General features: G+C 39.0%; 1 protein-coding gene across 9 annotated transcripts in view; it reads right to left on the bottom strand.

Moving 5' to 3' along the window:
• Znf410 (zinc finger protein 410) overlaps positions 1-22,373 on the bottom strand; it is a 53,987-nt gene that overhangs the window by 29,968 nt on the left and 1,646 nt on the right. For 4 of the 9 annotated variants that reach the window (XR_784520.3, XM_019204297.2, XM_010645458.3 and 1 more), the window contains exons 1-7: positions 21,049-22,280; positions 15,971-16,152; positions 14,649-14,784; positions 11,762-11,980; positions 10,270-10,461; positions 3,734-3,884; positions 2,639-2,820 (exon numbers count right to left, since the gene is read on the bottom strand). Coding sequence is in view for 8 of the 9 variants with exons in the window: in XM_019204297.2 (XP_019059842.1) it covers positions 2,639-2,820; positions 3,734-3,884; positions 10,270-10,461; positions 11,762-11,980; positions 14,649-14,784; positions 15,971-16,003 (913 nt within the window). In the remaining variant the exon portion in view is untranslated. Of the gene's footprint in view, positions 1-2,638; positions 2,821-3,733; positions 3,885-10,269; positions 10,462-11,761; positions 11,981-14,648; positions 14,785-15,970; positions 16,333-18,433; positions 18,631-21,048; positions 22,281-22,373 lie in introns of those variants that run through there. The other 5 variants (XM_033766676.1, XM_010645461.3, XM_010645460.3 and 2 more) reach the window with 5 other exon arrangements.

The raw sequence follows: 22,373 nt of genomic DNA, 5'->3' as shown, positions 1-22,373 counted from the left end.
CTCTGCATCAGGCTGGCCTAGGGGATAGGACCTCCCTATTTGGAAATTGAGTGGATTATGATTTTGTCAAAAGATATATAGAAGTAGGAAGAGGAGATTCAAAAGGCAATATGGCATAACAGTTTAAGAACAAGGGCTTCAGAACCAGTTAATGTTCAGTTCAAATCTGGTACTACCACTTATTAGTTTGGGGAAGATATTTAATCTGAGAATCAGCTTTTCATCTATAAAATAGATCATATAATCTCAAAAGACAATTTGAGTATTAAATGAGATACATACAATTAAATATTCATGAGCTGGGGATTTAGCTCAATGGCACTGCGCCTCCCCTGCAAGCTCAAGTTCCTGAGTTCAATCCCCAGTACCACACAAAAAAAACCCCACACAGAATTTAAATATTCAACCATAGTTCCTGGTACATAGTAAGCCACAGAAATTAGCAGCTTTAAGTACTCTCATTTAGTAGAGTACATCAGTAATCCTAGCACTCAGGTGACTGAGGCAGGATGACTGCCATCCTGAGCTATATACTGAGTTCAAGTCCAGCCTGAACTACACAGCAAGACTGTCTCAAAAAAAAAAAAAAAAACAAAAAAAAACAAAAACAAAAATCTGCAGTTAAAAAAAAAGAATCAAAGATTGAGAATTTAGCTTAATGGCACTGCACGTGCCTCTCAAGTATAATATCCTGAGTTCGATTCTCAGTACGAAAAAAAAATCAAAATAAGGGCTAGAGATGTAGCTCTGTGCAAATGTGTTGGGTTCAATCTTTAGTCCTGCAAATTAAATATATATAAACATAAATGAGGCCAATTCACCTCAAATGCTGAGTTGTCAGCATCGGAAATAAAATTAAGCTAGATAGGTGGCACACACCATGCATTCTGGAAGAGGAAGACAAGAAGATTAAATGTTTGAGTACAGCCTAGGCAATTTAATAAGACCCTGCCTCAAAATTAATAATAAAAAGGACCAGGGATTTAGCTCAATGGTTCTGCTGCCTGCCTCGCAAGCACAAGATCCTGAGTTTGATCCCCAGTACAAAAAACCCAAAACCAAAAATTAATAATCAAAAGGGGGCTGGGGATGTAGCTGTGTGTGAAGGGACTGAATTCAATCCCCAGTACCAAAAAAAAAAAAAAAAAAAAAAAAAAAAAAAAAAAAACTGTTCTGATACTGGGTAATTTATTTAACTCTATTTCTTCATCAATAAGTACAATATCTGTTATTTTACAGATTAAAGGAAATAACACATGTGGTTGGTTCATCATAGGTGCCTCAAAAAATGCTTTTTTTTTTCTTTTGGTTTTTTAGAGAGGGTCTCACTATGTAGTTGAGACTGACCTGGAACTCACTATGGAGCCCAGGGTGGACTCGAACTCACAGCCATGCTCCTTCCTTAGTTTCCTGAGTGCTGGGATTACAGGCGTGCACCACCACGCTGGGCTCAAAAAATGCCTTTATTATACTGTGATTGAAACTCAGATCTATGAGGCTTCCAGCAGAAATGATTCATTGGAGGCTTGAGATTATGAGAGTGAAATGTAAGGAATCTGAAATCCTGAAATTAGTGAGCAATTAAGCAACTAACAGAGATAAGAGCTAGCAAAAGTTGAAACAAAGGGGGAAAATTAGCAGAAAGTAAAAAGAAAGTAAAGATGTTCAATGTTACCTAATGCTACAAAGATGATGATCAGCATAAGCATGAAAAGGTCACTGAATTTAACACTAGGCCATGGTAACTCTATTTCTTAGCTATTTAGCTAGATGGCTTCCCTAGGTGTTTATTCAAATTGCTTTTTCAGAGTAAGTATAAATTTACTTTTTCAAGAAAGAGCTAAAAAGAGAACTATTCTACCCCAAAACATATTAGAGGTTATGTCAATCTAGCAGGCTTAATACTTAAGAACAACTGTGCCTTCAGCTCAGGATATACTTTTTGCCCTTTAACTGTACCTGCTATCATTTTAGCAATGAAAAAATGAATAAAGAGACAAATGGCAAGAACATAGGGAATAACTATAAATATCCTCAGATGGTCATTTGGGTTCAATCATTAAGTTTGGCATCAGAGTGCACATGCTTATTAACAAGTAGCTTGGAAAACCAACCTTAAACTCAGACTAAGAGTTAAATTTTTATTTTGCTCTTTTGATACTAACATGCTGTACAACCTACGAGTTACTTCCCATACTCCTCAATATGAGGCTTTTAACAAGAAAGTAAACTCCTCAAAATCAAAGATTACATCTTATCTTGTATTTTCTTCACTTTATCCCATTTAGTGCTCTGTATGTTTTGTATGACTCAATAAACGTTATTGACCAAAATACAATTATGCACTATTCAGAGAGATGAAAACAAACTGATTTTGTCCCTATCTCCTTATTGTTATTATCCAAGAAGATCTTATATCTCTTCCTACATGTTAGGCTCCTAAGGGCAGAAGTCAACACTGTTCATTCATCACAGAGGTGAAGTTTAATAAATGTTGTTGTATGAATTAAAAAGAACAATGAAGCACTTAAAAAATGAATCACATCATTCTACCAACAACCCAGTATCTTCACTTCTTGAAAGGCAAGCAACTGCTGAGCCAAGGAGATTGCCAGGGAACAACTGAGGTTGCACACACCTGTGTGGATGCGCAGGTGATTCTTGAGGTTTCCAGCTGTAGTGAACTGCTTACCACAACTGGACTCAGGACACATAAAGGGCTTCTCCCCATTGTGGGTCCTCATGTGCACCTTCAGCCTCTGCAGCACATAGAAGCTTTTTCCACAGCCTTCTGCAGGGCAGATGAAGGAGCGGTCATTTCTGCAAAAATAATCATATAGGTAACAGAACCTGGAAATACCTTTTCTGGAGCTGAGAAGTCAAAATTCCTAACTCTCAAGGCAGACAGTAAATTTCAAACCTGGATACATCACAATATTCTGAAGAGTTCCTTAAAATTACAGGACCCCCTCTCCCTATATTAATTTCACAGGTTTGGCATAGAAGCCCAGGCTGATGTATTTGTTTTGTTTTGGTGGAGGTACTGGGGATTGGCCTCAGGTGCTCTATCACTGAATCACAACCTCATCTCTTTTTATTTTAAGATAGGGTTTTGCTAAATTGCCCAGCCTGACCTCTAGAATTTGTGATCCTCCTGCTTCAACCTCTTTGGTAATGGGCATTACAGGCATGTGCCACTTACTTACATAAGGCTTTTTTTTTTTTTTTTTTTTGAGGTAGGATCTTGCTATGTATGTAGTCCAGGTTAGCCTTGAACTCTCTATGTAGCTGAGGGTGGCCTCAAATTCATGGCAATTCTCCTGTCTCAGCCTCTCAAATGCTGGGATTATAGACGTGCGTCACCATGCCTGACTATACATAAGGTTTTTAAAAAACTTTTGTAATGAGTTTGAGAATATGTTGAGACATTTAAATATCAATGACCTTACTTAAATATTTATCAATAGGGTAAATAATTCAATGCAAATCTTTTTATTAAAAAATAAAAGAGGGCTGGGTGTATACAGCTCACTAGATACAGCATTTTCTAACATGCATGAGACCCTAGGTTTGATTCGCAGCACTAGGTGGAAAAAAAAAAGGCCAAGAAACACATCTTAACCAGAAGTGAGCTATAGTCCCTGCTTTCCTTTATTTGTCAATTTGGGGGATAAGTTTCTCAGGAAGCATCACTGTTCTTAAGCTCCAAATATGAGCCTTCATGTTTGCTCACCGATGAGTTTTGAGGTGGTACTTGAAGTGAGCTGGCCACACAAATGTCCGGTCACATCCTTCAACAGTACACTTGAGCTTCTTCTCCACTTGAGGAAGGGGTCCAGAATCTTTGGGTTGCCCATCAGCAGAACTGAGGTGGACATTTTCTCCTATAACACAGTCACATATTTATAATCCAGTGAAAGACCCTGCTCAGATACTTAGGTTCAAACTATAAAGCTTTTACAATTCACTCCTAGTGATCACTAATCAGGCTTCTATCTTCACCTTCCCCAGCTCTCTTTGTATCTGCTTAACAACAGAAATGAAGAGTTCTCTACATCTTCATCCCCTTATTCAGAGAACTACCAACAGCTACCATGCTTTGATTCACACATTTGGGCAGGCCTCTTTGACAAATACAGAACATATCCAAACTGGTTTCTTACCAGAACTCTCAGAAAGCAAAGTTAAACCTATTTTGCATTATATAGATTTGTGAGGAAACAAGTAAATCTGAACAACCAGAATGGTATGAGACAGAGAAGACTTCAAATTTCAGGTAATAAAAACCTGTATTTTGAGATGTGATCATTTCGACTTAGTGTGAGCTTCTGGCAAATGTTTATCACAGATCTGCTTTCTTAGGTTTCCATCTTTTGAAATCATCTTGATAGTTTCCTGTCATTTTGAAGAATAAGAACCATCTTCTAATTTCCTCTATCACCTCTCTTTTGTTACAAAGCATTTTAAAGGCAAAAACTGAGCTGACTTTTAAATGTATAACCACAATAACAAACAAAAAAAGTAGAGAAGCCAAGCATAGTGGTCCACCACAGTACTGTCACTCTAGGAGGCTGACACAGGAGGATTACAAGTTTGAGATCAGCCTGAGCAATTTAGTGATTTTCCAAGACCCTGTCTCAAAATTAAAAATAAAAAAAAAAAAAGACTAAGGATTGATGAGCTCAGTATAAAGGCCATGGATTCAATCCCCAGTATTGCCAAAACAAAACAGAACAAGACAAAAAACAAACAAAAGTTAAATATCTACTGGTGTTTTGTTCAGTAGAATAAAAGAAAGTGAAAACAGTTACTCATTAAATTTAAGTGAAATCAGCTGGGCGTACTGGTACACACCTGGAATTTCTGCATTCTGTGAGGCTGAGACAAGATTGCAAGTTCTAGCCCTGTCTGGGCAATTTAGTGAGAAGCTCTCACAAAGTTAAACAATTTTAAAAAGGACTGGGGATGCAGCTCAGTGCAAAGTCCTTGGGTTCAATCCCCAGTACCATTTTTGAAAAAGTGAAATCAGTTAATTAAATTATTAATTTATTTTTTCTTTTGGTACCAGAGATCAAAATCATGACCTTGTGCTTGTGAAGCTGGCTGTGGCAACACTAAGCTAAATCCCCAGCCCTAATTAAAAATTTTATAAGAAGCTGGGTGTGGTGGTGCATGTCACCACTTACTCACCTGGGAGGCTGAGGGAGGAGGATTGCCATGAGTTCGATGGCAGCCTGGGCTACCTAGTTAGAATAAGACCAGCCTGAACTACATAGTGAGACCCTGTCTCAAAAAAAAAAAAAAAAAAAAAAAAAAATATTTTTTTAAAATTTTAATGTAAGTTACAAATTAGAGGGTGGCATTTTCCCCTTCACTTTGTATTTGTGTGTGTAGGAGGGGACACTCGGGACTGAACCCAGGGCCTTTACACTGACTTACATCCCTAGTTCTTTTAAATTATTTTTAAATTTCAAGACAGGATATCAATAAATTGCCCAGGCTGGGCTTGAACTTTTGATCCTCCTGGCTCAGCATCCCAGGGTACTGGGATTACAGGCATGCACTACTCATACTCAGCTTCCTTCACTTTCTTGAAACTCCTCAGACAGTGTCAGAAGACAATCTTTCTTCACTTTCTTTAAGACACAGCTGGACATCAACAGAGAAAAACACTAATTCTGCTATAAGCATATGGAGTTTATTTCCACCATATATATAATTTAGAATAAGATTTATACTTCCAAATTTCACTCTCAAAAGCCAAGAGTAAGACATGTATGTTGTATTTATCACACTCTGGAAACAAAGAATTGATCAAGACAGTTTCTATTCTATCAATTGTCTCTTTCAGTTTTACATTCTTCTTCCTATATTTTACCAAAATAAAACAAACTGCTTCAAGGTCAGGGAATATAGGATGGCTTCTGCAAGTTATTATTAACGTTTTCTTTTTTAATATTGTTCCAGCACAAGTCTTCGTTTGATCCTGAGCACTGAATACACATAGGTGTATTTAAACAGGACAAAATTTCCTACCAACCTCAGTGTTGCAGTTATTGACTTTCTAATGGAAAGTCTACAGAAACCTTACTTGATTCCAGAGACCTGAATCAGTGAATAGTTGGAACTTTGTCCATTTTGAACATACATTAAGATATAGAAAAAGAACATTTATACAAATGTTCAAATAAAGCAGAAATATTCAGCCAGGCATGGGGGCACACACCTGTGTAACCCCAGCACTTGGGAGGCTGAGGCAGGAGGACTGCTGTGAGTTCGAGACCAGCCTGGGCTACATAGTGAGTTCCAGGTCAGTCTCAACTACATAGTAAGACCCTGTCTCAAAAAACAAAACAAAAAGAAATATTCAAATAAAACAGAAAAAAATGGCATACACGCGCACACACACACACACACACACACAGAGAGAGAGAGAGAGAGAGAGAGAGAGAGAGAATAAGGATGGCTAAGATATCACTACAATCCCTCCTCTTCAACAGTGGTTACCAATACAGTATGTGCTGCACTCTAAGGAAATCTTTTTTTTTTTTCCCTAAAAAAAAAAAAAAAACCAAACCCCAGCCAGGTATAGTGGTATACCCTGGAATCCCAGCTACCTCAGGACACTGATGGAAAAGGATCACAGACTCAAGACTGGTGTAGTGGTGGATGCCTATAATACAAGCACTCCGAGAGACTAACACAAGACAAGTGAAAGTTTGAACCCAGCCTGGGAAAGTTAGCATCTTAGCAAGATTCTGTCAGTCAATCAATCAATCAATCAATGGCTGGGCAAAAACAAAAAATAACCTCAGGAAAAAGTAAACTGCCATTTATTTATTTATCTATTTAGAGACAGGGTCTTGTTCTGTAGTTAAAGCTGGCCCTGAACTCACCGTGTAGACCAGACTGGCCTCAAACTCACTGCCATCCTCCTTCCTGCCTCAGCCTCCTGAGTGCTGGGATAACAGGCCTGTGCCACTATGTTTGGCTGTGAATTGCTTTGCATTTGAATTCTTAAACAAGCACTCATTTAAAGGTTTCCTTCAGTTAATTTGTTTTTAAAAACTAAGAACTGATTAGGGAAGACAGACTTGCTTACAAAAAGTCCAATCAGTGACCATTTTGGATATTCAAAAGTTATCTGATAGAAAAGATTAAAAAATATTTCACACTTCATAATTTCAAGGATTGAACACTGTAAGTACTTTAAAGGCACTAGTTATTTGAACAGGGCTTTACATTTGAGATAAAACTTCTGAAGGTGTCACATATAACAGAGGGTAAGCAAACTTTTTCTATACAGAGCCAGAGAGTCAATATTTTCAGCTTCTGGAGCCATTGGGTCTGTTACAACTATTCAACTTGCCAAAATAGTAACTATAAACCATTAGCAACTAATGGATATAGCCATGTTCCAACAAAAGTTTATTTATACAAGCTATTTACAAAGGCCAAAGGCCTCTGATAACCAGAAATACAGCATCATAAACAAAATTATTTCTAGAGCTGGGGATTTAGCTCAATGGTGCTGCATCTGCCTCACAATTGCAAGGTTCTGAGTTCCATTCCTGGTACTAGAAAAAGAAAAAAATTATTTCTGTATTTTAAGCAACTTAGATAGAAGTGAAGATGATGTGCTCTGAAAAACTATGCTAGAGGACTTACAAAATGATGACGAAAGAAGTCCACTAAAAATGCATTAAAAGCCAGGCATGATGGCACACACCTGTAATCCCAACACTAGGAAGGCTGAAGCAGGAGGACTGCCATTGAGTTCAAGACCAGCCTGGGCTACAATAATGAATTCAGCACCAGCCAGAACTACAAAGAGAGACTCTGCCTCAAAAAACCAAGAAAAAAAAATGCATTAAAATATTGAATAAAATTATTTCATTACATATTAGTGGATAAAAAGCATTTAACTGATATATTTCATGATTAAAGTGTATATATAACACCAAAATCATAAAATTTTCAAAAGGCAACATATTAATTTTATCTACATATCTAAAGGTCTATATAGCTAAATTAGAAAAAAGAAAAAAAAAGACTTAGGGGAGTCATCTCAATAGGAAAATGGAAGCTTTTTTTGTTTCTTTTTTCTCTTTGAACTTCTTTGTGCTCCCCTACCCATGACACATAAAATGACATGACCCTGGAACTGTATTTTTGTCTCATATTTGGGCTTACATTTTTCCCCCCTCCAGTACTGGGAATCACACTCAGGACCTTGTGCTTGCCAGGTAAGGCACAGCCGCTAAGCTAAACTCCCTGTCCAAGGGCTCATTTTATTTGAGACAGGGTATCACTCTGTAGTTCAGGCTGGCCTCAAACTTGCAGCAATCCTGGCTCAGCCTCCAGAGTGCTGAGATTACAGATTTGTACCACCATGTCCAGCTTGGGCTCACTTTATATTCAGGAATGTAAGGTATTGTTAATCTAATAAGGTAATGTATTTTAAGAATAAGAAAAATATTCACTTAATGCTTTGCAAATTATAAAGTAGTTCCCAGATTCCCACATAGAATCTTATTTAATCTCCACAACAATGCAAGCAGGTAAGCTACCTGGATCGCTAGGTTTTGAACATTAAAAAACTGAATTAAGGAGGCTTCAAATGCCCAAGACAGGGAGCTACTATATGACACCAGGTATGGACCTCAAGACTCCAGATTCTAAATCTCAAAACTCCTTCCCTATACTGCTTCTCATTGGCAAATGTTTTCTGAATGCAAGTAAAAATGGTAAAAGTTTCAGGAGCTAGGGAATGGAAATAGAATCTCAGGAAGAATCTTCCCAAAATGTCAAAATAAAACATTCTATGCAGTACTATGATAGACACAGAGCTAATTTAAAAACTAATGAAGTTTAGAATTTCATCTCTGCTGGAAACATTTAATGTTTCTAGAACTAAAATACTTTGAAGTATCTGTAGGATCCTTGAGCTCTCTATGAGAAATTTTTTAGTGTTTTCCTTTGAGTGATAATTTAAAAATAATCATAAGCACTGTACAGAAGATCATGTGCATGAACTGACAAGATTTCAGTATTTTCCAGGCATGGTGGCACACACCTGTAATCCCAGCACTTGGGAGGTTTAGGCAGGAAGATCCCCGAGAATTTGACGCCAGCTGGGCTACATAGTGAGTTCAGGACCAGCCTGAATAAAGGGAGACCTTGTCTCAAAAAAGGCAAAAACAAAAACAAAAAAATTCAGTGTTTGAGTTTGGTTTGTGATAATGTTAATGGTGAACCATGTAGTACTAACCAAGCTGTCACAGGTTAATGAGAAATTACAGAGGCAGACCTAAAACAAACAGTATTAATGACGCTACATAAGCAAGGGTTTTATGTTAGCTTAAGAGTGGTTTGAATACAGCCATGGATCACAAGCTTTAACATATATCAGAACTAAGTTTCTGATTTCAGTAGGTCTGTGATAGGAGCTTAGAGTTTGCATTTTTTTTTTTTTGAGGTTATCCTTCTGCCTCAGCCTCCTGAGTGCCAGGATTACAGCTGTGTGCCACCACACCAGGCAAAGTCTGCAATTCTAAACTACCAGGTGATAATGGCAATTGTATTTTGAAATAGACTAGAGTGGCACAGAGAAAATACAGGGATGCTAAATGAAAAGAAACAGCACAAAATCTACCTATGCTAATTGTAAAACTGCCAAGAGTAACAATTACAGTTTCAGTGAAATATCATCTGCCATACTGATTTAATATTTTCATTGGTTTTATAGCTTTTTCTGTTAATAAAACTCTAAATATCAAAATTTACACAGAATTTGTTTTTACATATTTAAGGAATGTTACAATAAAAACAGTTCAAGATAAATCCATGATCTGTATTTTTACAGATGTTCTTTAAAAGTTACTCTGAGCCAGCCATGACGTCATATGACTATGACAGAAAGATTCTAAGTTTCAGTCTTGCAAATGCAGCAAGTTAGCAAGACTCTGCCTCAAAAAATTAAAAAGGGCTGGGGCATGAAAGCCCTAGGTTCAATCCCCAGTACTGGGGGGAAAAAAAAAAAAAAGCTCTGTAAATAATTTCGAACTGAGAATTCAGAATACTATGTTGATGGATTCGGCACATAAATCCAGCATGGCCAAGTTGTTTTGCAGAAAATAAGGCAAACAATTTACATATTTCTAGCCTTCCATTCTGAACAATAGAACTTTGGTCATAAACAACTCAAAATATAGGTATTACAATATTAAAATCTCTGCAGAAATGAAAGGAATACACCATGAGTCTCACCATTACTGCTGGTTTTTGCACTTTTTGCTAGCTGTGCACGAGTAGCAGCAATCAAACTGTCATGGGCCAACTCCTGAACTCGGAGGAACCATGGAATGCTACTATCTGTGCTCTCACTGGAGAGGAAATCGTTCCCTGAATCCTCTGCTTCATCTTGAACAAACACTAAATGCTCAGCTGAAGAGCCCAGACCTGGAAGAAACAAGAGGAGGACATATGAAAGTTAGCCAACAAGTAATCCTGTATTTGCCCCGGCCCAGAATAAGTATGATTTGAAGTATCTATGCCCTGAATCAGCTATTTCAGATATTTGCTTCTCACCTTGAGTTTCTGTTCTTGCAGATGATTACGCTATCACTTTTCTACTTTCAGCCTACAGCCTTGTTGTTACCTTGTCTCCTTGTGTTTCAAAGACTAAGCAACCAGGCCAAATCCAAGCCCTAGTATCAGTCATCCCCTCCTGAGTCCTTCACTTACATCTTCTCCACCTATAATCTAGTCCTCTTGTTGGCCAGCTTTTCCTTATACTTCATAGCACATCTCTCTATTTTTCAAAAGAATACAAAACCTCAAGTACAATGCTATTTACCTTTTTACCTGTTTCTTCAAAGTTATGTTCCATGAGCAAGCATACCTTCTACACTGTACCAAGTTTCTCACCTTCCCACCCACTCCCCATCTCTTTAACCTAGGCTCTACCTCTGCTACTGTAGTAACAATTACTCTCGCTAAGTATTTGGCACAATCAGCATGTTTCCTTCCTTTCCTTCCTACCTACCACTCTCTCCCATTTCTCTTCACCCCTTTCTAGCTGCTCATGCCTGTTGTTATTTTCTTAAATTTTTCAGAGCCCAGACACAATGTTTTTTGTTTATGCTTTAAACTTGTCCTGAACAAAAGAATCCATCCTTGCTGTTTTATACATTTCCTGAATGCTGCTAAGCACCCAAATTCTTCCTATGAAACCTCTTCAGGACTCTGGATTCCTGTTTTTTACTTTCTCAAGAATACTTCCTCCTGAATGTTCCCCCAAAATCTCATCATTACACAAACTGTACTAGGCGTTCCCTCCAAACCTTGCTCTCCCTGTGCCATTATGTCAATAAATCGCACCAAAGGCAGGGAATTAAGCTTAGTGGTGCTGCCGCCTACCTCGCAAGTGCAAGGTCCTGAGTTTGATCCCTAGTACCAAATAAATAAATAAATAAAGGGATCACACTAGAGCCATGCCTGCCTGGTAAGTACAAGGTCCTGAGTTCGACTCCCAGTACTGGAAAATAAAATAAATTGCACCACCTAATTTTCCAAAGAAGAACTGTTTGAGTCATCTTAGAATCTTCCTTCTTCCTGAACACATTCAGCTGGTCACCAGACCATATCGGTTCTTCAAAATAATCAAACAAAAAAGCTTCTCTGCATTTTTTACATATGCTCCATTCATAATTTTTTGTTGAGCATGGGCAGAGTTTGGAAAAGGGTAAAGAATACCTACCTGCTCTTGTTAGATTAAGAAGAATAAAAGAAGTGCTGTCACTTGGCTGTAGATCTTGTAATAAGTTAGGAGACTCTGGAGTGGATAAAAATTCTGGGGACTTCTGTACAGTCTGAGCCCTTGTCTCTTCTCCATCTGGGCCCACATTTACCTGAAGGCTTCTCAATACAGCCGAGGAAGTGACCTCCTTAGAGGAGTTAGTATGATTTGAGGTATCATCTAGTAAAAGAAAATACCATAGTTTTATGTAGTACCCATTTCCAAGGAGCTCACCATTTTGATACATAGTACTTAATATCTTCTAATATTTAGCACCGTAAAGCCATGTATGGTGAGCCATCATGGTAAGCCTTGACATAGGCCTGGCCATGATTGAACTTTGAGTCACCCCGCCGGCACAGACGTGCTGTAGCCCATGACAACAAGCTGGTTCAACTGGTGGTCTGACCTGTTGCCTAGCAAATGTAGCCCATAATACTTGTTTTGTAGAACCTTGTGACCTTTTCAGTCTGCTACACCCTGTTTGTATTTTTGGTTTTGGTTTTAGCGTATATATACCCCAACTTGAAAAATAAATGGGGCCTTGCTACGAAGAGAGCATGAGCCTGGAACTAAGTTCGTGAAACTGCTCTCCAGTTGTTCTTCCCTCGGGTTTGGGACCTGCTGGCAGGACCCCGACGTCGCGGCTCGCGACACCATGCACTCTCAGGAGGCTGAGGCAGGAGGATCACCACAAGTTTGTAGCCAATTTGGGCTACCTAGTGATTTCAAGGCCAGCCTGAACTACATCGTGAGACTCTGTCTCAAAAAACAAAACAATAATAACAATGATAATAATCACATCTAGCACCCTTATGGGAGTACACAGCATTTTGTTTTATAAATATACAGTCTACCTCAGAGAAGTACAGGAATAGCTTTAAGTTCTGAAGGTAGTCAGCAAAACCCGAGAAACAGACTTTACTGACGCTTGGCATAATTAATAATCACCCATACACATATGGGCACTACAGAATGTGGTACTTTTTAAAGCCAGAAATCAGCATTTTTCCTTAAAAAAAATACAGGTGTACACCATCACTATGCCTAGCTATCACCTTTTTTGACAACAGCCATTCTAACAGAAAAAGGATTTTTCCCATTCATTTCCTTCATTGTTGTTAAAATATTTATCCAATAAATTTAAAGTAGGACACAAAATTCAGGGGGAAAGTATTTAAAAATACAAAAGTTTTTTTAGCATCTGGAAATTTTTACAGATTGAAAATCGAGGAGGATTTAAATGACTCTGAACATATCAGGAGAAAATCAGGACATGAGAGATGGATATGAAAAACATATGATCTAGATAGGGAAACTTTAAATTAATGCTGATTGCACATATCTGCCCCTTCCCCCCACCTTTTTCTTTCTTTTTTTGGGGGGGGGTTCTTGAAATGGTCTTGCTGTGTAGTTTAGGCTGGCCTCAAACTCAAAGCATTCTTCCTGCCTCAGCCTCCCAAGTGCTGGGACTACTGGCAGACACCACCCTACCCAGTTTATCTGCCCTTCTTGAATGTTTAAAAATTAAAAGCAGTTTTAAAGTCACTCAAAAAATAAAAGAACATCATTAGAGAAGACAATAAGCAGAAAATTTTATAACAAATAGTCACCAACACATTAATAGTAATCCTACCTGATTAAACATCAATATTCCAAAATTTAAAATAAAGGTCAGAATATAAACAATTAATTATATCAAAAAATAAAGTTTTTTATAATAGTAAATAATAGTAAAGTGAGAGTCCCTCTTTCTATTCAAAGCTAATCTTGCTACCTATGTTCAGAATTCTTCTTACCAATTACTATCTTTCTGCCTTTAGGTTCTGTAACTGGCTTTCCTTTCAGCATAAAAAAAAATCCCCTAAGATCTAAGATATAGCCAGGTGAGGTGGCACATGCCTGTCATCCCAGCACTTAGGAGACTGAAGTAGGAGGATCTCTGTGAGTCTGAGGCCAGCCTGGGCTACATAGTGAGTTCAAAACCAGCCTAAACTACATGGCGAGACCTTTTCTCAAGAAAACAAAACAACGCCCCCCTGCAAAAAAAAAAGAAAAAAGAAAGAAAAGATCCAAGACACAAAACAAGAAAACCCCAATGTCCCTTTACCTCTGTTTTTCCTTCTTATATCAGGAGAGTTTTAGAAAATACTTACTTCCTCAACTCTACACTAGATTTTCTTTGCATTGATATCTCAACCTACTGCAGCCTGGCTTTTCACTCACTTTATTGACTGCCAAAGTCAGTGATGGCCTCCATTTAGTCTTTATCTCAGTGGGTTTTTTAGGATCATCTGACACACTGACTTCCCTTAGGTCCCATGTCTCCACTCAATGCAGACATCCATCTTACCACCTCTATTCTCCTGTCCTCTATTCTCCTTCCCTTCTTTTTAGGGTCTCTGTCTTTCTGCACCTTCAATAAGGAATCCCAAAGTTCTACCTTGGCTTTTTCTCTGTGTGGGTGACCGTATCATTTCTATGGCTTAAATGACTGATACATTTCTGAATTTCCTTTTTCTCCATGACTCCTGACTTGTAGTTTCTTCCAGTCACTTTACTTTCAATGACTTATTCTACCAGTTCCACAGAGTAGGCTAAGGTGAAGGTCTTTGGGGTTATTTTTTTGTAGCACTGGGTACTGAACCTAGAGCCTTACACAAGGTAAGCAAGTGCTCTATCACTGAGCTATATCCTAAGGCTTTTCCTTTTATTTTCAGACAGGGACTCATGAAGTAGCCCTGGCTGGCTTCAAACTTTAATGCTTCCTGCTTTAGCTTGGACAGTGGCTAGACACAGCACCTAACACTCAGGACTTCTTTATCCTATGCCTAGTCATTATTTTTACCTGGTAATATTAGCCGACTGCATTCTGAAGCCTCAGTCACCGGAAGGAGTGACAAGCAAGTTATATCTTTAGTTTCTGACTCTACTAGTCCCTGTCCCAATGGAATGGAGGTATTCTGAAAAAACTGTACCAGAAACTGAAAGAGAAAAAAAGACAACACTGAGAAATAAAGGTTGTTAGGAACAGTTCTAACAACTTTTGAATTTGCCAAAAGATGTTGGTGTAATTAAGTCTTGACTATTTACTGGATTCAGCCATGTTAAAAAAAAAACCTAGATTAACTATAATATTTAGTTATGTCACCAAATCCTCTGTTCTAGAGAAAGGTTCATTTATATAATCAAGATAACCTCTGTCATTTTCCATCAAACAGAAAGGATAAAAACTAGAGAGAGAGAGAGAGAAAGAGGGAAGAAAGAGAGAAAGTGCGCGCATCTTTTTTTTTGGGGGGTACTGGGGATTGAACTCAGGACCTCCCGCTTGTGAGGCAGGCGACTGTACCACTAAGCTAAATCCCTGGTTGAATAATTATATTTTTTAATGATGGGCTATGTAAAAAAAAATCAACTGCACTATACCAAGCACATTTTACAAAGTATTTTTATGTGTACTGGCTCATTTAATTCTTCATTAAATCAATAAGATTCAATGGATTTTTACAAATAAAGACATAATTGAAGACATTAAATGACTTGTCCAAGATCACATAACTAGTTAGCAGCAATGCCAGTCTTCAAACTTCAGTAATCTAATTCCTGATTCTGTGATCTTTCCACTATGCAAAAGATTTACCACAATTAAAGTGAGAAAAAGAATGAAAAGAAAAGTTTAAACCTCCCAATTACTTTTATAAAGAAAATACTTGGGGCCAGAGATTTAGCTCAGTGGTTCTGGAACCTGCCTTGCAAACACAAGGACTAGAGTTCGAGCCCTGGTAACCCCCCCAAAATATTTTCAGATATATACAAAATTAATAAAAGTATTTATAGTACACATACACATAAATTACATATAGATGATGTATATGACATATAAACATACACTTTATATATAAAATAATATTTTGCCATTGTATAATTACTTAAATGCACATATGTCCTTAAATGACAAATATAAAAAACCCTACAAAGGATAAAAATAACATTTTTAAATCTTTGCGAAAATACTTAGCAATACAAGAAAAATAAAATTAATTCTCCAATTAAAATCATTTGGTTCATAAAGCCTAAAATATTTAGTATCAGGTCATTATAAAAAAATTTTGTTGACCCTTGAAAAAATATAATCCACCAAAAGAAAGGAAACAAGCTGAGTGGACTTACCTCTGGTTTGGATTCTAACTCATCTGATAACATTGATTCAGATTACAAAATCCTGTAGCTCTTCAGGGTACAGGTTCAGACTTAATTCAGAGTCAATGATACCTTCCTATTATGCTCATATTCCTTAGAAAATTCTATGCTCATCCTGTAAGATGCTGAATTGGGCTGGCAACAAATTTAACCTTAAAGAGGAGTAAAAGAGACAGCATTGAGGGCAGTGCAGTGAGAAAACTGGTAAATAAGCAAAGGCATTTCTTTATACTGTACATCCAAAAACCACAACAAGCAAAGAATTCAGCCAAAAATATTTACTTTAAAATAGAACAACACAACAAAAATAAAATAGAATATATCCTAAGCTGGTTGGTGTCGTGGCACACACCTATAATCCCAGCATTCAGGAGGCTGAGGTAGGAGGATCCCTGCAAGTATGAGGCCAGCCTGGGCTACATAGTGAGTTCAACACCAGCCTGAACTACATAGTGAGACCCTGCCTCAAAAAAGTAAAGTAAAATAAAATAAATAAAACAAAACATGTCCAACAGGTTTTAAAACCCATAAAATGGTTATATCATAATACAGAATTTCTACTTCTAAAATCTAGTCTAAAAAGGCCTTAAATATGGAAAAAGTTATGTACCCACATATATTCATCATGAATGTGACAAAAACTGGAAGCAACATACATAAGTGTATCCAACAATTAGGGAGTGGTAGATTAAATATGGCAGTCACTTTAAAATATGGTTATAAAGACAATGTAGCAACAAAGAAAAATATTCATGACATATTAATTACAAAAATAAAATACTGAGGGGCCAGGGATTTAACCTCAGTGGCACCTTGCCTGCCTCCCAAGTGCAAGGTCCTGAGTTTGATCCCTGGTACTGAAAGAAAATAAATAAATAAATAAAATACTGAGCTAGGGTGACACACGCCCATAATCGCAGCACTCAAGGCACCTGGGAGACTGAGACAGGACTGCTGTGAGTTTGAAGCTAGCCTGAACTACAAGGCTTGCTGTCTCACAACTTCGCAAGTTTTCTAAATTATATTATTTTGATAACTGAAAAAAATTACATTTAAGAAGTCAAAGCTGGATGGGGGGCCTAGTGGCCCATGCCTATAATGCCAGGACCCTGGAAGGTTGAGAGAGGAGGATACCATGTTTGAGCCCAGCCTGGGCACTTTAGAGACTTAGTGAGACCCTGTCTCAAAATTAAAAAATTTTTAAAAGGGTTGGGGGTGCACCTCAACGTGAAGGCACTAGGTTCAATCCTCAGCAGCCCAAAAACAAAACAATTTTTTTTTTTTGGTACGGGGATCAAACACAGGATCTTGCACTTGGAGGCAAGGCATGGTGCCACTGAGCCACATCCCCAGCCCAAAACGACTTTTTTAAAAAAATGAAGAATAAACTGGGCATGGTGGCACACACACTTCTAATCCCAGCATTCAGGAAGCTGAAGCAGGAGAATCGTTGAGTGTGAGGCCAGCCTGAACTACATAGCAAGACTCTGTCAGAAAAGAAAAGAGAATAGCCAAAAATCAAAGTTGGAGGTCTAACTCAGTGGTAATATGTAGGAAGCTCTGGGTTTAACCCCTAGCACACAAAAAAATAAAAAATAAAGTGGCAAAATTTGAATAGTGTCTCCCAAAGACAGTACTCGCGGGACCCTGATACAGCTGTCCCCTCTCACCTCCATAATTTAAATTCTTACTTTTTTATATATGTGGGCTAAGGATTGAACTTGGAACCTTAAGCATGCTAAGAGCTTGCTCTACCATTAAGTTACTCCCCTAGCCCAAAATTCTTACTTTCTTATAGCTTCGTTATTTCTGCTAAGGGTTTTGGCACAAGAGTTCATTTAATTTGTTATAATTGTTTCTAAAGTGGGAATATTGTTATACAGCAATCATAAAGTATAAAATATACCCAGGATAAAGGTTTCTCATTATTATTAGAGTACACTGAAAAGTTAGAGTAAGACTTTACCTAAAGGACATTCATAAGTACTAAAGTGGTTATTGTTTATTGGTTTCTCCCTTTCTCTTTCTAGCTATTTGAAATCCTCATTTTTCATTGTAAAGAAATAACAATTTACAAGACATAAATGATTTTCGTTTCGTTTTGAGAAAGGGTCTCACTATATAGTTGAGACTGACCTGGAACTCACTATGTAGCCCAGGCTGGTCTCGAACTCACAGTGATCCTCCTGCCTGAGCCTCCTGAGTGCTGGGAGTATAGGCGTGTGCCACCACGCCCAGCTTACAAGACATAAATGAATACACTCCTTTTAAATTTTCCTATTTAAAATAAAGTGTTACAAATTCCCACATTTTCTTTCCACATACATTTTTTTTTAACTCAACCACTACACTAGCTTAATGTGGTCTATGCAGCCATCTTTTTACAGAGGAAGAAAACCAAGGTTCAATAAATCACTTGCCCAAGTTACTAACCTAGAGTTAGGACTCCCATCCACTTAGTAGGCTGGTACGAATTTCTCTAGGTTTGATCTTGAATTTCTGAATCTTAAGAACTCCTTTTTTCAGCTAGAAGTGGAGGTACATGCTGTACTTTTGGCACAGTGGGTGGTTGAGGCAGGAGGATGCCAAATTTGAGCCCAGCCTGGGTAACTGAACAACTTAAGTGAGACCTTGGCTCAAAATCAAAAATAAGAAAAGGATTGGGGATAGAGTTTGGTGCAAAGACCCTGGGTCCAATCCCTAGTACTGGAAAAAACAATCTTTTTTCCAGCTCATCTCAACAAGCCAAGAAATTATCAAATACTTGTTGAGTTATCCTCAAAGTTGTTCTGACTTTAAGAAAAAAAAAAGTTGTTCCGACTTTGAGATTCTAGGATTGCAAAAATCTCTAAAAACCAGACAACTATTTACTGACCTTCATGTTATCTATGACATCTTTTTATTTTAGTGTTTGTATTTTACTAATAATCTCTAAAATTTAAGCACTTTCTGGAACAACTGAGTATCTATATCACAACTGAATACTGCCATACGATTGGCACCCACATTTATGGTTTGTATGTATGAGTAAACTGTGTGAAGAAAATAGAATAGAATGCACTAGAAAGGCAGATGAACTCAAATGAATCTACAGAAGAGTATCTTACCAAGTGCAGTGTGTGGACCTCAACAAAGAACTCTCTAAATACATTAACCCAAGAGTGTAACAGCAAATATGCAGTTACATTTGTTCCTCTTCCTAATTCCATTGCCCATTTGATATATTTCAGAAACTGCAATAAAAATGTTTTTTGAAATAAAAAAGTTCACATTATATACAATTCAATTGTTTTAAAGAGTACACTGTCTTTAGTATATTCACAGGTGTGCAACACAACCCTAACCAAACTAACTTTACATTTTCATCACCCCAAAAGGAAATCCTGAAGTTATTTCCTACTTCTAAAGTTGTCTTTACTATGAGTTTATCAGGTTTCCAAAAAAGCTTCCCTGTAAGCAAGGAGCCCTGAATAAATATTTCTACAATGAATGAATTACTTTGGGGGCGGCGAGACAAGGTCTTGCTATGTAGTCTAGCCTGGCCTCGAACTGGATTCTCCTGCCTCATTTTCCTGAGTGCTGGGATTACAACTGTGTGCCACCATGTCCTGTTCAACAATACTAAATTTTTGTCTCTAGTCTCCTCTGAACCCCAAACATTCATTTCCTGCTGTTTGTTGAGTCTCTCCACGAATACATCCCACAGCATTTCAATCCTAAAAATGTACAAAATCTAGATTATCATCTCCTCCACCAAACCTGTTCTTCTTGTATTATCTATTTCAATTATTGCCCAATCTTTCCACTCAACTGAAAATTCTAGGCCTTTATAAACTTCTCATATTTAAATAATCTCAATGATTGAGTTCCCTCAAAATTTATTTCTTGTTTAGGTATCTTAGCAACTTTCAACTACACTATTAAAAAAAGTTTCTAACCAGTACCCTGGCCCTTAGAATTTTCCTTTCTAATCCATCTTTCTATTGCTTATATCACACACACACACACACACACACACACACACACACACACCCCAGACCGTTGCCTTGGAATAACTGTCAAACCCTCAAAGGTAAACTACTTCATTTACACAGAAAACCCCCTAAAACTACAGATTAATTTAGCAAAATTTTGATATCCACATGGGTGTAACGTTTAAACTAGAATTCAACACCACTAGTTTAGCTGACCTTTATTCTGCCCTCATTCGGGTAACACAAAGTGGGATTTCTCACTTTCTAACCCCCCCAAGTCCTCCTAACTTTCAAAATGTTTCATTCATCCTTTTCGCAAATATGCTACGTTGACCCTTGAGCCAAAGTGGGGTTAACTGCGAATTCTTAATTCCCAAGTTAATAGTATTTAAATAGTGCCTAAATGCATCTCAGAGTCTCAGGAGCAAGTGGAATGAACTTTAAATAAACTAATTGGATTCCCTTGAGAAACGTCAGAGGGCAAGTTCAGCCAACAAGATATATTACCAGCTGTAAACACGGACCGCCCACAAACCCGCCCGAACTGACAGGCGAAGGAGAACCCGGTGGCCCAACCCTCCGCTTCGGCAGACCCGTTCCTATTCTAAATCCAGAAAGTAAGTAAACGCCGGAAAGGAGTGCAGTTCTCGGCTAAAAACGTTCAGGGCGAGGCTCCGTTAGCTCCCCTTCCCCCACCACAATAGGCCTTAAAGTGAGGCCCCAAGGTCCGCGGGGAGGCCCGGCTGTGCGGGTGCCGTAAAGGGGACCCGGCCCCGGGGACTCGCTATAACTCCGGCTTTCTCCGGACTGTCTCTTTCCCACACCCTCGCCCCTAAAACCGGGTAAAGGGTCCAAAGCATCGCCCTCAAAATCTCTCCGGGGGAGGGCCGAAGCGCAGGGCTGCAAACCGGCCGCCCCCAGGCCCGCCCGAGTCGGAGGGTCCCTGAGGGGGGCGGTTTCTCTTGTCTTCCCAGCGGCTGAGTCGACCCCAGACCCTTAGAAGTCAGTAGTAACTCCCCTTTCCCCGAGACCACCCAGGCGAGCGGGTGTGACCAGCCCCACCGAGGAGCTCACCTTCTAGACCCGGGGTGCCGGCCGGCCGTCTGTCGGTCCCGAATTCCGTCCACTTACAGCGTCTTCCGGCTCCCGCCGGAAACAGCTCGAACGCGGGACAGGAAGTTTGGCCGCTCCCCCACGCACACACCCACTCGCTCACCTCCCCGGCCGCTGCGTTTCTTCCCCAGTGGAGGTCCCTGGCCGAGGACCGCGGGCCTGGCCCGCCCTGCCCGCTGCATGGGCGGGGCCCCAGAAGTGGAACATCTGGCCTTTGCCTCCCGCTCATTCTCCCTGGCCTTCCGGGCTCCTAGGTCCTTGAAGCCAGAAAACCAGGTCAGTGCATTCTAGCCTCGACGTCACTGCCTACCCCCAGCAACAGATGGGGTAGTTGCTCATTCGGCGGCGGAGTGTATTTATACAGGGAGGCAAAGGAGAAAAACAAGATCGCTACTTAAACAATTACCAAACCTCTACTGCCCGGGAGGGGAAATTACAGAAGCAAGTTCTGTATTACATATGGGACTGGGTATGGATCCAGTCACATGCAGAATTGTTCTGGTTTATTAATTCCCCACGGTCTGGTTTCCGAATGTTATTACGTGAAGGGCTCTAACTGTGGGCTGGAACACTTGAGTTTCAAGCTGCCTGCCACCACTTAGCCTTAGGTGTTGGACTTCTTGGAAAATAGGGATTTTTAAAAATAATTTGCTGCAGTACAAAAGAATAGGGCAGTCAACTACAATAGTGACACCGGGATGAAAATTTCTCTTAAAAGACACTTTCAAGTTTAAAGATAACCCAGGTGTATACATGGGTGAGGGAAGAGTTTGCTTACACAGATAACTTTTCAAGTGAAACTAGTTCTTTAAATAAAGCAGAGTTTGAGGTGCCAGCAGGGTATCTAGAGCTCAGTTAATGGAGATGTAGTTTTGGGAGTTAACATACAGAGAAGACCTGAAACCTCTAACCTTCAGGAAAGGAAATAGTCTGGGAAAGTATAAAAAACTGGCCCCTGAAATAAACTAGAATGATTACCAACAGCATTTGAATCTGTTACATCTTGTATACAAAAGTACACTGACCACTTGGAGGCTTGCTATGAACAAGGCCCTGGGTTCAATCCTCAGTATGGGGCAGGGGGCATAGTAGCACACTTCTAATTCCTGCCCTCTGGGAGGAAGAGTATCAACTTTGAGACCAAGGGCACATGCCTATAATCCCAACACTTGGGAGAATCTGGCAGAAGGATCACCTTGAGGTCAAGGCCAGCCTGAGCGCGCTCGCACTCTCTCTCTCTCTCTCTCTCTCTCTCTCTCTCTCTCTGTGTGTGTGTGTGTGTGTGT

This window comes from Fukomys damarensis, unplaced genomic scaffold (genome assembly GCF_012274545.1).
Source record: "Fukomys damarensis isolate Sample0158 unplaced genomic scaffold, DMR_v1.0_HiC HiC_scaffold_21, whole genome shotgun sequence".
In the NCBI taxonomy this organism is placed as follows: domain Eukaryota; kingdom Metazoa; phylum Chordata; class Mammalia; order Rodentia; family Bathyergidae; genus Fukomys; species Fukomys damarensis.
This window is presented reverse-complemented; position numbering and strand designations above follow the sequence as displayed.